General features: G+C 40.2%; 1 protein-coding gene across 1 annotated transcript; it reads right to left on the bottom strand.

Annotated features, from left to right (window-relative positions):
* Positions 1–11,811: 11,811 nt before the first annotated feature.
* On the bottom strand, positions 11,812–13,883 carry LOC106600767 (ferritin, middle subunit-like). The gene is made up of 4 exons (XM_014192384.2): positions 13,539–13,883; positions 13,026–13,172; positions 12,662–12,787; positions 11,812–12,181 (listed from the first exon to the last, which is right to left on the bottom strand). The coding sequence occupies exons 1-4, from the start codon at positions 13,638–13,640 to the stop codon at positions 12,026–12,028; spliced, it is 531 nt and encodes a 176-aa protein (XP_014047859.2). The 5' UTR covers positions 13,641–13,883; the 3' UTR covers positions 11,812–12,025.
* Between the last annotated feature and the right edge of the window lie 1,415 nt (positions 13,884–15,298).

Raw genomic sequence — 15,298 nt, 5'->3', positions numbered from 1 at the left:
CCCTGCTCTCTGTTACTTTGATCAACTGTTCTAGACTGAACCTCACTTTATAGTGCAATGTTTTCATTATGAGAGCAAACAAAGAATAGGAGACAATGAGTCAAAGCCTCTTCAGACTGTTGGGAGTGACAGTAGACTTATGCTTAAACCGGTGTTACTAAAAGGGCTGTAACATGCTTGGCATTCCTTTTTTTTGTGAAAAGGGACATCACTTTTTGACTAAATGATGTGTCATGCTTAAAGGATAGGTTTGGGTGAGCATATAACGCGAACGTCTATCATCACAAAGGTTGCCCTTTAACCTAACTCCTAACCTTAGACTTAACCTTAACCCTTAACCCCTAGTCTAGCTAACTTTAGCCACCTAGCTAACGTTAGCCATAAAAAATTGGAATTCGTAACATATCATATGTTTAGCAAGTCGTAACATATTGTACGAATTACAATTCGTAAAATATAATACGAAATGGATGTTGGACATCCACAAATGAATACATACCATACAAAACATATCACACTAATTGGAATATCCCAAATTTACTTTCACTTTGTTACGTCTACCCCTGAGTCCAGGTTGTTCTAAGTGACCATATTTTAGCAGAAGGGCAAACATAGCATTAAAATAGCAATTGACAAAGAATTGTCTTAATTTTTTTACGCAATTCTTTTCTGTAATGTTAAACCCCGAGAACCTGTGTTAAGTTGTTAAAGTCATGACCGGGTCCATCATGTGACCAGCTGCAAAAAATGATAAACAGTAAGTAATACTATAAATGGTTACCCATTACATAACTCTTTCTATTGAAGTTCTGAAGGGTGACAGTGTTTTTAGTCTGTACTCTTTCCCCCTCCCCCTCTCTCCCTATTGCTCCCTCCCACTATTATTACTAGAGGCGCAACTTTGGTTTTAGATGTGGGGGGGACATATATTTATATATTTTTTGGGACGAATAAACACAGCAAACAGCCTACCCGACTGCTCGGATGCATTTGCATGGTCCTAAAGCACGCCGTTGCCTCGTTCTGTATCACATTCCAATTATAAAACTGGGGGGGGGGGGACGAAAATGCATGTCCCCCCTGTCCTCAGGGAAATTTGCACCCCTGCTAATTCCTGTCAGAACCTTCTGTTGTTTCTACTACAGTATGGACTGACTCAGGCTCTTCCCGGGCTGTATTTCTGCCTTGTCATTGTGACTCAGCATTCTGGAGTCTCAAGCAGATGCGGAAGATGAAGCGAGATGTTCCACTCCATCAATGGTTCTGTTTCAATGGAAGTCAAGGACTAAGCAGACAGCTATCGCATTGGTGTCTATGGAGAACACACCCCCCCCCCTTCAGCAGACAGTGGTAAATGGCCTGAGTGAACTACCTTCATTTATCCACCATCTTTGGCCTGAAGGCCATTCTTTTCCGCTATCACCGTGACAATGGTGGAAGGAGACTGGGTCTCATGACTGTGGAAACAGAGTTGAGCGGTGGTGAGTGGGTGAAAACGTGCTGAGACCAGGGAAAAAAGGGAAGAATGAGAAAACAGCAGTATCATATACTATGTAACTTACTAAGGCATTTTTAAACAAATAACTGTAATATGGTTGTTTCTGATGAATGTTGGAGGTAAAATACACCAACAACTTTCCTGATCATTTGGCCAATATACCCCAATCACAACTCAAATAACTATATTATCCAATATTTCTTTAAACTGTTGGTCTAACTAACAGTTTAGAAAATCACCACCAAACCCCTTGGTTTTTCACACTCAATAGTTTTCCGTGTGTATCAAGAATGGTCCACCTCCGATAGGGACATTCAGCCAATTTAACACAACTGTGGGAAGCATTGGAGTCAACATGGGCCAGCATCCCTGTAGAAGGCTGCTCTGAAGGAAAAAGGGGCGTTTGCAATGAAATATTAGGAAGTTGTTCTTAATGTTTTATACACTCAGTGTTTATATAAAAAAAGTATTTCCCCTTTTCTGATTCTCTCTATTTTTCAACGTTTTTGTAACTGAATGTTATCAGATCTTCAACCAAAACATAATATTAGATAAAGGGAACATGAGTTTACAAATAACAAAAGAATGGATACTTAATTTTATCTATTTAATTAACCAAGTTACGCAACACCATATTCCCCTGTGTTAAAAAGTTATTGCCCCCTTACACTCAATAATTGGTATTGCCACCTTTAGCTGCAACGACTGCAACCAAATGCTTCCTGTAGTTGTTGATCAGTCTCTCACATTGCTGTGGAGGAATTTTGTCCCACTCTTGCATTCAGAACGGCTTTAATTCAGCGTAATTTGTGGGTTTTCAAGCATGAACTGCTCATTTCAAGTCCTGCCACTACATCTAAATTGGGATTAGTTCTGGACTTTGACTAGGCCATTCCAAATCAATTTTCATGTACAGTCGTGGCCAAAAGTTTTGAGAATGACACAAATATTAATTTTCACAAAGTCTGCTGCCTCAGATTGTATGATGGCAATTTGCATATACTGTACTCCAGAATGTTATGAAGAGTGATCAGATGAATTGCAATTCATTGCAAAGTCCCTCTTTGCCATGCAAATGAACTGAATCCCAAATAAACATTTCCACTGCATTTCAGCCCTGCCACAAAAGAACCAGCTGACATCATGTCAGTGATTCTCTCATTAACACAGATATGAGTGTTGACGAGGACAAGGCTCGAGATCACTTTGTCATGCTGATTGAGTTCGAATAACAGACTGGAAGCTTCGAAATGAGGGTGGTGCTTGGAATCATTGTTCTTCCTCTGTCACCCATGGTTACCTGCAAGGAAACACGTGCCGTCATCATTGCTTTGCACAAAAAAGGGCTTCACAGGCAAGGATATTGCTGCCAGTAAGATTGCACCTAAATCAACCATTTATTGGATCATCAAGAAGTTCAAGGAGAGCGGTTCAATTGTTATGAAGAAGGCTTCGGGGCGCCCAAGAAAGTCAAGCGCCAGGACCATCTCCTAAAGTTAATTCAGCTGTGGGATCTGGGCACCACCAGTACAGATCTTGCTCAGGAATGGCAGCAGGCAGGTGTGAGTGCATCTGCACGCACAGTGAGGCGAAGACTTTTGGAGGATGGCCTGGTGTCAAGAAGGGCAGCAAAGAAGCCACTTCTCTCCAGGAAAAACATCAGGGACAGACTGATATTCTGCAAAAGGTACAGGGATTGGATTGCTGAGGACTGGGGTAAAGTCATTTTCTCTGATGAATCCCCTTTCCGATTGTTTGGGGCATCTGGAGAAAAGCTTCTCCGGAGAAGACAAGGTGAGCGCTACCATCAGTCCTGTGTCATGCCAACAGTAAAGCATCCTGAGACCATTCATGTGTGGGGTTGCTTCTCAGCCAAGTGAGTGGGCTCACTCACAATTTTGTTGAAGAACACAGCCATGAATAAAGAATGGTACCAACTCATCCTCCGAGAGCAACTTCTCCCAACCATCCAGGAACAGTTTGGTGACGAACAATGCCTTTTCCAGCATGATGGAGCACCTTGCCATAAGGCAAAAGTGATAACTAAGTGGCTCGGGGAACAAAACATCAATATTTTGGGTCCATGGCCAGGAAACTCCCCAGACCTTAATCCCATTGAGAACTTGTGGTCAATCCTCAAGAGGCGGGTGGACAAACAAAAACCCACAAACTCCAAGCATTGATTATGCAAGAATGGGCTGCAAACAGTCAGGATGTGGCCCAGAAGTTAATTGACAGCATGCCAGGGCAGATTACAGAGGTCTTGAAAAAGAAGGGTTAACACTGCAAATATTGACTCTGCATCAACTTCATGTAATTGTCAATAAAAGCCTTTGACACTTATGAAATGCTTGTAATTATACTTCAGTATTCCATAGTAACATCTGACAAAAAATATCTAAAGACACTGAAGCAGCAAACTTGGTGGAAATTAATATTTGTGTCATTCTCAAAACTTTTGGCCATGACTGTAGACTTGATTGTGTGTTTTGGATCATTGTCTTGCTGCATGACCTAGCTGCGCTTCAGCTTCAGCTCACAGACGGATGGCCTGACATTCTGCTGTAGAGTTCTCTGATACAGAGCAGATTTCATGGTTCCTTCTGTTAAGGCAAATCATCAAGGTCCTGAGGCAGCAAAGCATCCCCAAACCATCACACATCCAGCACCATGCTTGACCGTTGGTATGAGGTTCTTACTGTGGAATGCAGTGTTTGGTTTTCGCCAGACATAATGGGACCCATACCTTGTATAGGAATTCATATCCAGTCCTAATAGGCTGAAGATTCTATTATGAATAAAAGTATTGTATTGGTCTACCTGGAAACAGAGAGGCTAATTACTTTGGACTTTTCAGACTGATTTTATTACTCCAAAATGAATGAAAATAAAATTATGCTGACACGATCTAAAATATAATTTTCCCTTCTAGAAATGAGCCCAACACCATATCGGTCCATATTATCTGGCAGGTGTGTTATTTAGCAATAAGCATGATAACCTGTAGCATGGGGTGCCCATCTTCATTTACCCCAGTGAGCTAATCATTAGCTAGATCATGAACTCAAAACATTATCTTGTTGCTGGCAACATAGGCTATTGCTGACTTGACTGTCCCAAACTTTCCACTGGTACTCAGCCAAGGATGTATAAACACTGAATAATGTAGGCCTATCTGTTACAACAGAATTCTGTTACTGCCTACCATGCTATGTTGTCTCTTTATGTCGTGTTGTGTTGTCTCTCTTGTCGTGATGTGTGTTTTGTCATATATTTTTATGTAATTTAGCCTCCGTCCCTTTTTCCTTTTGGTAGGCCGTCATTGTAAATAAGAATTTGTTCTTAACTGACTTGCCTAGTCAAATAACGGTTAAATAAAAAATACAAATAAAATAAATTTAGCCCTCTGGCGGTGATTACCATTTTTCAATTGGTTTTTCAGCACAGTACCGTGTCCGTTGAATTCAATGCTGCCCATTGTTCCGGCTTACAGAACGAAACCATGAAGTTTATGCTAATACTCGGCAATATCATGGCACGATTGACCAATAGAAGTTCACTATAGTTTCCAACATGTTCTGGATTGGCTGTTGATACCTAGCCTGCTGTCAGCTTGCTAACAACCACTTGGCAAGCCACTCTGGACGATGCTAGAATGGCTAAGCGATGCATTGATGTATACATATTGTCACAATCTTCTTCGTCAGATGATAAAGAAAAATCATTGTCGGACCAAAACGCAGCAGCGTTATGTGCACTCATCTTCTTTTATTGAATTGGCAAAGAAGGAAAAAACAAAATAAACACGGACACAAAACACAATGCTGACTAACAGGACATTAAGGCTATACCTAGCACAACCTCCCACAAACTACCAACACAAACACATACCTATATATAGGACTCTCAATCAGAGGCAACTAGGAAACACCTGCCTCCAATTGAGAGTCCAACGCCCAATGACCTAAACAAAGAAATACTAATACTAGAATGAACATAGAAATACAAAACACATAACATAGCCCAAAACCCGGAAATAATAAATCAAACACCCTTCTAAACAACCAACCACCCCGAACCACATAAAACAAATACCCCCTGCCACGTCCTGACCAAACTACAATACAAATAACCCCTATTACTGGTCAGGACGTGACACATATACCTCCTGTAACGCCTAAACCAAGCTGTTTCTAAAAACTCATGTTTTAAAATGGTGCAGTTCACATATTTTTAAGAGCAGAAATAAATGTAGTAGTAATGGAAAGCTAGGATCTCCCTCTTAACAGTGGCCATGAAAGCTGCTTTCAAAGTGTGTTTCTCCCCGGATTGCATTAAGAAATGTTGTGAAATGACTGTGCACAAGGGCCTCAGGGGAAATTTGTAGGATTTGGAATGTCAATTTGTATCCCTCCATTTAGTATGATACAGTGCATTTGGAAATAATTTAGACCCCTTGACTTTTTCCACATTTTGTTATGTTACATCCTTATTCTAAAATGGATACAATACATTTTTCCCCTCATAAATCTACACCTAATACGACATAATGACAAAGTGAAAACAGGTTTTCAGACATTTTTGCAAAAACGAGAAATACCTTATTTACATAAGTATACAGACCCTTTGCCATGAGACTCGAAATTGAGCTCAGATGCATCCTGTTCCATTGATAATCCTTGCGCTATTTCTACAACTTGATTGGAGTCCACCTATGGTACATTCAATTGATTGGACATGATTTGGTAAGGCACACACACCTGTCTATATAAGGTCCCACAGTTGACAGTGCATGTCAGAGCAAAAAAAACAAGCAATGAGGTCCAAGGAATTGTTTGTAGAGCTCCGAGACAGGATTGTGTCGAGGCACAGATCTGGGGAAGGGTACCAAAAAATGTCTGCAGCATTGAAGGTCCCCAAGAACACAGTGGCCTCCATCATTCAAAAATGGAAGAAGTTTGGAACCACTAAGAATCTTCCTAGAACTGGCCGCCCAGCCAAACTGAGCAATCGGAGAAGAAGGGCCTTGGTCCGGGCGGGGATCAAGAACCTGACGATCACTCTGACAGATCTCTAGAGTTCCTCTGTGTAGATGGGGGAACCTTCCAGAAGGACAACCATCTCTGCAGCACTCCACCAATCAGGCCTTTATGGGAGAGTGGCCAGACGGAAGACACTCCTCAGTAAAAGGCACATGACAGCCCGCTTGTATTTTACCAAAAGGCATCTTTAGACTCTCAGACCATGAGAAATAAGATTCTCTGGTCTGATGAAACCAAGACTGAACTTTTTGGCCTGAATGCCAAGCGTCACGTCTGGAGCAAACCTGGCACCATCCCTACAGTGAATCATGGTTATGGCAGCATCATGCTGTGGGGATGTTAATGCTCAAATGCATTAAGGAAAGAAAGAGAAGGCACACTTGTTATTTGAAATGCATTCCAGGTGACTACCTCATGAAGCTAGTTGAGAGAATACCAAGGGTGTGCAAAGCTCTCATCAAGGCATCTCAAAATAAAATATATTTTGATTTGTTTAACACTTTTCTGGTTACTACATGTTTCCATATGTGTTATTTCATAGTTTTGATTTCTTCACTATTATTCTACAATGTAAAATATAGAAAACCCCTTGAATGAGTAGCTGTGTCCAAACTTTTGACTGGTACTATTTTCTGGAGACAGACAGGGTTGGTCGGGGGTAATTTCCTCACTAACAATCACCTCTTTCTGTTGTCGGGTGTTGAGAGCCGCCATGTTCCCACAGATTCATTGTGAATGGACAGAATATGCCAGCTGCTGGAGCAAAATAGACCTGCTATTGTTCCTTGTTAGACCGTGAATGTCCCACACCTGAATGTGATGTTGAAAATTATTTGAAAACAAGTCTGTTAATTCACAGATATTTTGCAAAATAAAGCCATGTTTCAATGCATGTCACCGGAAACGGAAGTGAGACACCTAGCTGCCCTGATTCTTTCTATGTGTTAATAGTAGAGGTGTCATAATACCTATAAAACCTAGCCGTCGAACAGGGTGATGGTTCCAAACATTTTTCCACCATTCATTTTTCCCATAGAGGATTTTAGAAACACTTAAAATAAGGGCTGTGTTTCGTGTTGGCTTACCTTGGCGTGAGGTTTTGATAACCATGTAAATCTCTCTCGGACGAGGTGACTTTTATCAATAGACTCACTGAATAAATGTGTTTGGCACAGGATAAAGATGAAACGATCTCTTGCTGCTATCCAAATCCAAGGTATATTGAAGTTCCTGAAAAGGTTAGTCCAGTAATGTTTGTTGGCATATTATTTTAATTCCAATTCTGGTGGTTATTTACAAATGTTTGTGGTGCAAATTTCACTGTCTTTAAAATAAAAAAGCTAAAAAACACACTTGTCCAACCATAACACATAGATGGCTAATGCAGAAAGAATGAATTGATGGATTCTAGCTAACACAACCAAACTTTCACATGTACAGAGACAGGCAGCTATCATTGCATCAGTCTTTTTCGACTAGCTAGTGTATAGTGACACCTACTGATATGAACTGGTAATGCATGTTCGGTTAGAATAGTGCAATAGAATGAATGACATTCAATAAAATCTACTTCATGAAAAGGGGATATTATTTTCAATTAAAATGTTTAAAGAAGTTGATTTATTGATTGAATAATTGGATTTTACAGGAAATCAGTTCCTATAGTGAGCCCTAGTAAACAAACCTCTGGTGGACCAGATGGAGACCAGGACAACAATAGCTTAGTGCTTTTATGACTTGAGCATAAAAAAAGTGATTACAACGTGTACTGTCTTCATTGTAACTCTGCCTTTCATAAATCTCCTAGAATGAATAATTGTAGAAGAGCACTGTAGTCAGATGAACAAATAATAGGTATTATGTCATAAAATTTAAACCTGTCTGTCTATTGCTTAACATTATGCATAGAGGGAAATATATATTTAAAGACATTGTAACTTTTCTTTGCATAACGCTCATCCCTGCTATGGAAGTTAATTAAACACAAGAGTATGCTGTCCATTGAAGTTGTTGTCTCTGGCTCTTTTGGTATCAGATTCATAATGAGTAAGAGCAAGGTTTGTGGTAGTTTGAAAGAGTTTGATCCACCTTAGGCCAGGAGTGTTTCCAATCCACATAACCTGACAAGAAAACTCTCAGTCCTATAGTCATAGCACAGACAAAAAGGGAAGCTGCCTAAAACAATAATATTTTGTCATGGCCTACGAATAGGACCCAGAGTTAAACCTGACCAGGTCATGAGATCAGGAAACACTCTACGCCCCAGAAAAGACACTTACACATTTTGCCACACCACCTTGGACCCTGTGGTGTCACCTCTGGCTAATGACGTGCAGTTCAAGAACAATTAATTCTTTTGGAACAACTTTTTACTGACTCAAGAGTCATGACTCATGATTTGTTTTTTTCTGAGTGACTCATATTAGTTCTTAGTTTGACCAACTGGCCGCATGAATTATACAGGAAGATTAATATGCAATCCTTTGGTGATGTGCTCCGACCAAGAACTGTCTGTCATATGCGCACAGGCAAAATAGATCATGCTGCAGGCAGCATAGAGAAGAAAAATATATTGAATGCAATTAATTGATTGTTGTATGTTATTATGGACACAGCTTTGTAGAACCAAAACATAAACAGCCTCTGCTCAACAAACTCGAGAATGGGTGGTGCACAATTTGCCCAGTGTTGGCCGTCATTGTAAATAAGAAGTTGTTTGTAACCGACTTGCCTCGTTAAATAAAGGTTAAATTATTTAATACAGAAACATAAAAAATATATTTTAAACACTTCTCTGCAGCTTTTGACGTTATTGATCATAATCTGCTGCTGGAAAAAGCGTAAGTATTATGGCTTCACATCCCCTGCTATATTGTGGATCTAGAGTTACCTGTCTAACAGAACACAGAGGGTATTCTTCAATGGAATCCTCTCCAACATAATCTAGGTAGAGACAGGCATTCCCCAGAGCAGCTGTCTAGGCCCCTTACTTTTTCTGTCTTTACTAATGACCTGCCACTGGCGCTGAGTGAAGCCAATGTGTCTATGTTCGCTGATGACTCAACACTATACACATCAGCTACTACAGCAGTTGAAATCACTGTAACACTTAAGAGCTGCAGTCAGTTTCAGAATGGATGGCAAGAAATAAGTTAGTCCTAAATACATGAATGTCAAAAACTAAAGGCATTGTATTTGGGACCTAAAATTAAAACACTAAACCTCAACTAAATCTTGTAATGAATAATGTAGAAATGTAACAAGTTGAGGAGACTAAACTTATTGGAGTTACCCTGGATTGTAAACTGTCATGGTCAAAACATATTGATACAACAGTAACTAAGATGGGGAGCGATCTGTCCATAATAAAGCACTGCTCCGCCTTCTTAACACTATCAACAAGGTAGGTCCTACAGGCCCTAGTTTTGTCGCACCTGGACTACTGTCCAGTCGTGTGGTCAGGTGCCACAAAGAGGGACTTAGGAAAATTACAATTGGCCCAGAACTGAGTGAGCAGCACGGCTCACCCTTAAATGTACACAGAGAGCTAACATTATGCATGTCAATCTCACATTGCTCAGAGTAGAGGAGAGATTTACTTCATCACTACTTGTATTTGTGAGAAGTATTGACATGTTGAATGCACCGAGCTGTCAGTTTAAACTACTAGCACACAACTCAGACACCAATGCATACCCCACAAGACATGCCACCAGGTCTCTTTACAGTCCCCACGTCCAGAACAGATTATGGGAGGTGCACAGTACTACACAGTCCTGGTCCTGTGTGGCTCAGTTGGTAGAGCATGGTGTTTGCAACGCCAGGGTTGTGGGTTCGACTCCCACGGGGGACCAGTACGGGAAGAAAAAAAAATAACGTATGAAATGTATGCATTCACTACTGTAAGTCGCTCTGGATAAGAGTGTCTGCTAAATGACTAAAATGTACATAGACATGGCTACTATTCCACATCAAGCAACTCATTCAAGCAGTAAAATAAGATTTAAAAACTAGATAAAAATACAGCTTATGGGACTGTGAAGAGACACATAGGCACAGACAATACCATATGCACTATAGACACACACATGGATTTTGTGTTGTAGATATGTGGTAGTAGAGAAGTGGCCTGAGGGCAAACCCTTAATGTGTTGTGAAATCTGTTTAGTAATGTAATGTTAGTTTTATTGTATAGAACTGCCTTTAATTTGCTGGACCCCATGAAGAGTAACTGCTGCCTTGACAGCAGCTAATAGGGATCCATAAAGAAATGTTGGTAAATGTCAAGTTATGTCATTTAGTCAGGTGCTTTCTAGTGGCCTTTTTGGATACTTCAAATTATCACAACTCTCTGGCCTTCCTTGTGGCCTTATCACATGTAAAATATACTTTAAAATAGAATGACAAAGCCACAAAACATTACCCTAAATGTAAACCAACTTAAAGAATGCTATCACATTTAATTTAAAAAAAAGTGAAAAATATTTTTACCATGTCAATATTTCATGGTTGTAAATGTTGGTGGCAGTTGTGTAAAGAAAAATGGATGAGTTGCAGATTTGAGAATGCCATTGTTGATAAAACACTTTAAGGTTATTTTCCCCTTCAACCATCTGGTCTATCCACTAGAATCCCATGCACTATATGGACACATGAAAAATAGCAATATTCCCAGTTAAAGTATAAATTACCGAAGTTAGATTCCCTGTTACAGAAGACTTCAGTAATTTTGGTAAATTACCAGTAGCTTTGCAACCTTATGACAGCTCCAATAAGCCGGTTATGGTGATTTAGAGGCTTGTAGAATCACTACTATTTTGAGAATTCAGTTCATAGTTTGCGATAGGGGGAACAATTGGGTATTACCAACTGAAACAAAATGAGTAAAGATTTAGTTGTGTGTCAGTAAGAGCCAAACTTCACCATCACTAGAGAATTGCGCCATTTGGATTTACCGAGCAGGAAGCAAGGTTTTGATTTACCTCTAGGTCGTCTAATGACCTGAGATGCTGAGTGAAGGTCCACCTTGACTAGTTACCCACTTCACTTATGGGTAAAACGTTGACAGTTGGGCCCTTAATTGACATGTCTAACATTTATTTTACTAGTGCCTTCTGGTGACAGGTAATGTCCTTTATAAACCTCATGTTAAATTTTTATTGTTATGACCCTCAGTCACTAGTAGTTCTACAACTGTCAGTATTTATCACTGGGTATTGAGATGCTCAGTAAGACGGAGCAAAGAACCTGAATAGACTGTTACAACATCCATTACAAGTCAATGCTTTTTCTTTTTATTGTTTTACAAGACGCCTTGCCTCCAATACAATAGTGTTGTCAACAAAAACAACAATGTTACAGCTGTGTTGCACTGCACCAGTTTAACACTCTCCCCTCCCTCTAAACACAAAGCCAGTAGGATCTATCAGAGAAGCCAGGAGTCCTGGTCTGAGGCTGGATGCCGTAGCCTGGGGATGGAAGTGGTTTAGCTCTGGCCTCCCAGGGTGTGCTTGTCAAACAGGTACTCTGCCATCTTGTTTTTGACAGCATCCATCTTGGTGAGGTTGGTGATGTGGTCACCCAGCTTCTTAATGGCCTCCACCTGCTCATTCAGGTAATGGGTCTCCAGGAAGTCACACAGCTAAAGAGGGAAAACACAGGTCAGACAAGAGAATAACTACAGACTATTGTAGATACAGTAATATACAAGAGCCTGGTGGTAATGGCATAAGTGCAGAGTGTTTCCAGCTTTTTTAACTAGGCAAGTCAGTTAAACAAATTCTTCTTGTAAATAACATTATCATGTGGAACAGTGGGTTAACTGCCTTGTTCAGGGGCAGAACATATTTCTACCTTGTCAGCCAATGGATTCAATCCAGCATCCTTTGTTACTGGCCCAATGCTCTAACCGCTAAGCAACCTGCCGCCATTTATGCAAACTTACGCATTAGCTGCATTGTGTGTATAGTGTGCATCTGTGGACTACTGTGTGCGTGTGAAGAAGCAGGTCAGAATCTTGTGTCATTAGTTATCAGAGCTACAACAACCTGATCATCTCCTGGGACAGTACCTGTATTCTATGTGATAAATACATGGTATGTGCAGTTCCACTATAACTTACATGGGGGTCAACCTTGTCAGAGGCAATCTTGTGCAGGTCCAGCAGGGCCTGGTTCACATTCTTCTCCAGCTGCAGAGCACACTGCATGGCCTCCAGCCCATTGCCCCACTCATCACGTTCTGGCTTCTACACAGGACAGAGTGAACACAGAAGTGTTAGGGACTACTAGCACACATTAAGGTTAGGATAAAGTGAACAGAGTTACACCCCTCACACTGTCAGTTCAGTGGTTAGAGGCAGAATGTTCAGAACTACTCCAGGTTCTCTACATCAACTTAATGCTGTAGACACTCTCCTCCATGGAGTAAAGACATTATCTATCAGTCTACAATCTAACTGGGTTTATCGATGCTCAGGGGCTCACCTTGATGTCCTGGAGTAAAATGCGTCCACCTCTCTTGTTCTGGAAGGAGAGTAGCTTGTCGGCGTGTTCCCGCTCCTCGTCGCTGTTCTCCTTGAAGAAATGCGCGAAGCCAGGCAGAGCCACATCGTCACGGGAGAAATAGAAAGCCTGGGTGGATAAACGTAAGTGTGGTGGTTAGTGTGGTGGTTGTTGTTGTGGCAACTAAACTTGATGACAAAGGCATGAATCAGTCTAGTCCGTAGTCTACTTGGTACCCTGACAAGTAACCCGTCAAGGAGTTGTTACGCGCTCTGTCCAATGTAGGATAGATTCGCGGCTTCATTTGAATGCTATATCTACCTGAAAGCTCTTAATAACAAAGTAAAAACTCAAATATGAACTTCAGGGAGCTAAATTTCTTGGTTCTTTAATTGTCTAGGCCAGTAGAAATGTCAGGTGAAAAATGGCATTTAGGCCCAGGAATAATAATACACAGGTAGATCAACAAAACGGTCATCTTGGTAGACTCCTTACCATTGAAGTGTAGGTGTAGGAGGCAAACATCTCCATGTTGATCATCCGATTGATTGCAACTTCGCAATCGTGGTGATAGTTCTGGCGGATCTGAGACTCCATCTTGGCAGATTTTCTTCTATATCTAAATGAAAGGTACAAAAATAGGGTTTCTCAGACTATTTTGCTATTGTAGTTCAAGTAAGTGTTATGTTATCAATCCGAAATGTTCTATAGTGCGGGACGAAGGCAGAGGAGTTCCGTTCAATCACTGTTGAAGCAAGAACTTCTTCATGCGTCTTCTCAGACTTGTGAAGTGGAAGGAGCCTTGTTCCCTCTATTTATTGTTCTGAACGGAACGCGTCAGTGAAATCCACCCTCACAGAGCGTAGCCAATCACCTTTAGAATTTCAACAGGAACTAGGCGGATCATTTGACGACGAGCCCACTCATACACCTCATGACCCAAAGCTAAGATTATTTATTATATTAACAAGAGAGACGAGTGACCACTCTAACAATGGAAATACATGTGTTCAGCGATTGAAGACAGGCAAGATTCTAACCAATGAGTGGGCAGGTACGCTTGTAAACAACACACACAACTAAATGTCGTTTTTCTCAAAGTTGCCGGAATGCAACTTGCATCAACATATAATATACATGTCGGCGTTTGTAAAAGCTTTTGTAAAAGCTTAAACATTACGAAACTTCTATTCGATCAAAATCCTTAAGTAATTTGATACTCTGTTATATACCTCCACACATAAATGGTCTTATCTCACGCGGACAGATTTTGGGCGGAGTAAATGCTCTCGCCTTGACCTCTTCATCTTTGTCTGTTAATTTTTTTTAAACTTTGTTTATTACAAAGTAACATTTTATTGGAAACAACTAAAGCGGTAGTATCAGTCAAAAGCAATGCTACAGTGGAGGTCTAACTACAGCGCTTATTGTTGAAAAAGGTGTGTGTGTTATATCCTTAGAAGAAAATAGGAAGAATTTGAACACATTCTAATATTGGGCTAATTGATAAATAGTCTATGTCTACATTTGATTTAGGATATAAAAGGAATGGAACTTTGAGACGCAGTTCTGTAAACTTCTGTTTCATTCTCTAAGAGTACATGTTTCAATAGCACATGTAGCTTAATTATGTACCTTTTCCAGAATGCAGTAAAAAAAAAAAAAATGTAGGGTTTATCACACTTTTTTCATATTAATTCAATTTTCAGTATGATGTATGGGAATACAGTAGTGGACAGAGAAAGAAAGGCTGGCTTTTGTAGAAATGGTATTTGATGATAGACCTTTCGGTTTCAAATGACATATTGTAGTTGACAAATGGTATATCAAAGTTGATTACATTAGCCTAGAAATAACTACACAAAATCAGTAGCTACATAAATCTAACAATACATGGGTTATTAAGCTAAAACTGTGAAGTGGAATTTTTTTTACAGCTAATGAAAATCAAAGACTACAGTAATAAAGTAACCTTCCTAAGAACTTCAGTTCACATGACCTGATCTTCCACAACTGTTGACAGGGTGCTTTCAGGGTGCTGGGTTATTGTTCAATACATCCCTGTATTTGCAACATCACTGGTATTCATAAGAACTAGAGCTGTGTTCGAATACTCATACTAACTGCACTAACCATACTATTTGTGATGTAAGTGGAGTATGTAGTATGGTTATTGGTCATAGTATGGATATAGTTAGTATGCCAGAAGTTCCCGGATGTCGTACTAAATTAGCCAAAATTGACATTATTTCCGT

Source organism: Salmo salar, chromosome ssa03 (genome assembly GCF_905237065.1).
Source record: "Salmo salar chromosome ssa03, Ssal_v3.1, whole genome shotgun sequence".
NCBI lineage: Eukaryota > Metazoa > Chordata > Actinopteri > Salmoniformes > Salmonidae > Salmo > Salmo salar.
Note: the sequence above shows the minus strand (reverse complement) of the source record. Positions and strands in the feature narration are given on the sequence as shown.

Bases quoted from the DNA above. Each gene is read 5' to 3' on its own strand.
- LOC106600767 (XM_014192384.2), bottom strand. From the start codon at position 13,640: ATGGAGTCTCAGATCCGCCAGAACTATCACCACGATTGCGAAGTTGCA. The intron at 13,173-13,538 runs GTAAGGAGTCTA...TTATCCACCCAG, and splicing joins CCTACACCTACACTTCAATG to GCTTTCTATTTCTCCCGTGA. The intron at 12,182-12,661 runs GTAAGTTATAGT...TTCCCTCTTTAG, and splicing joins CTGACAAGGTTGACCCCCAT to CTGTGTGACTTCCTGGAGAC.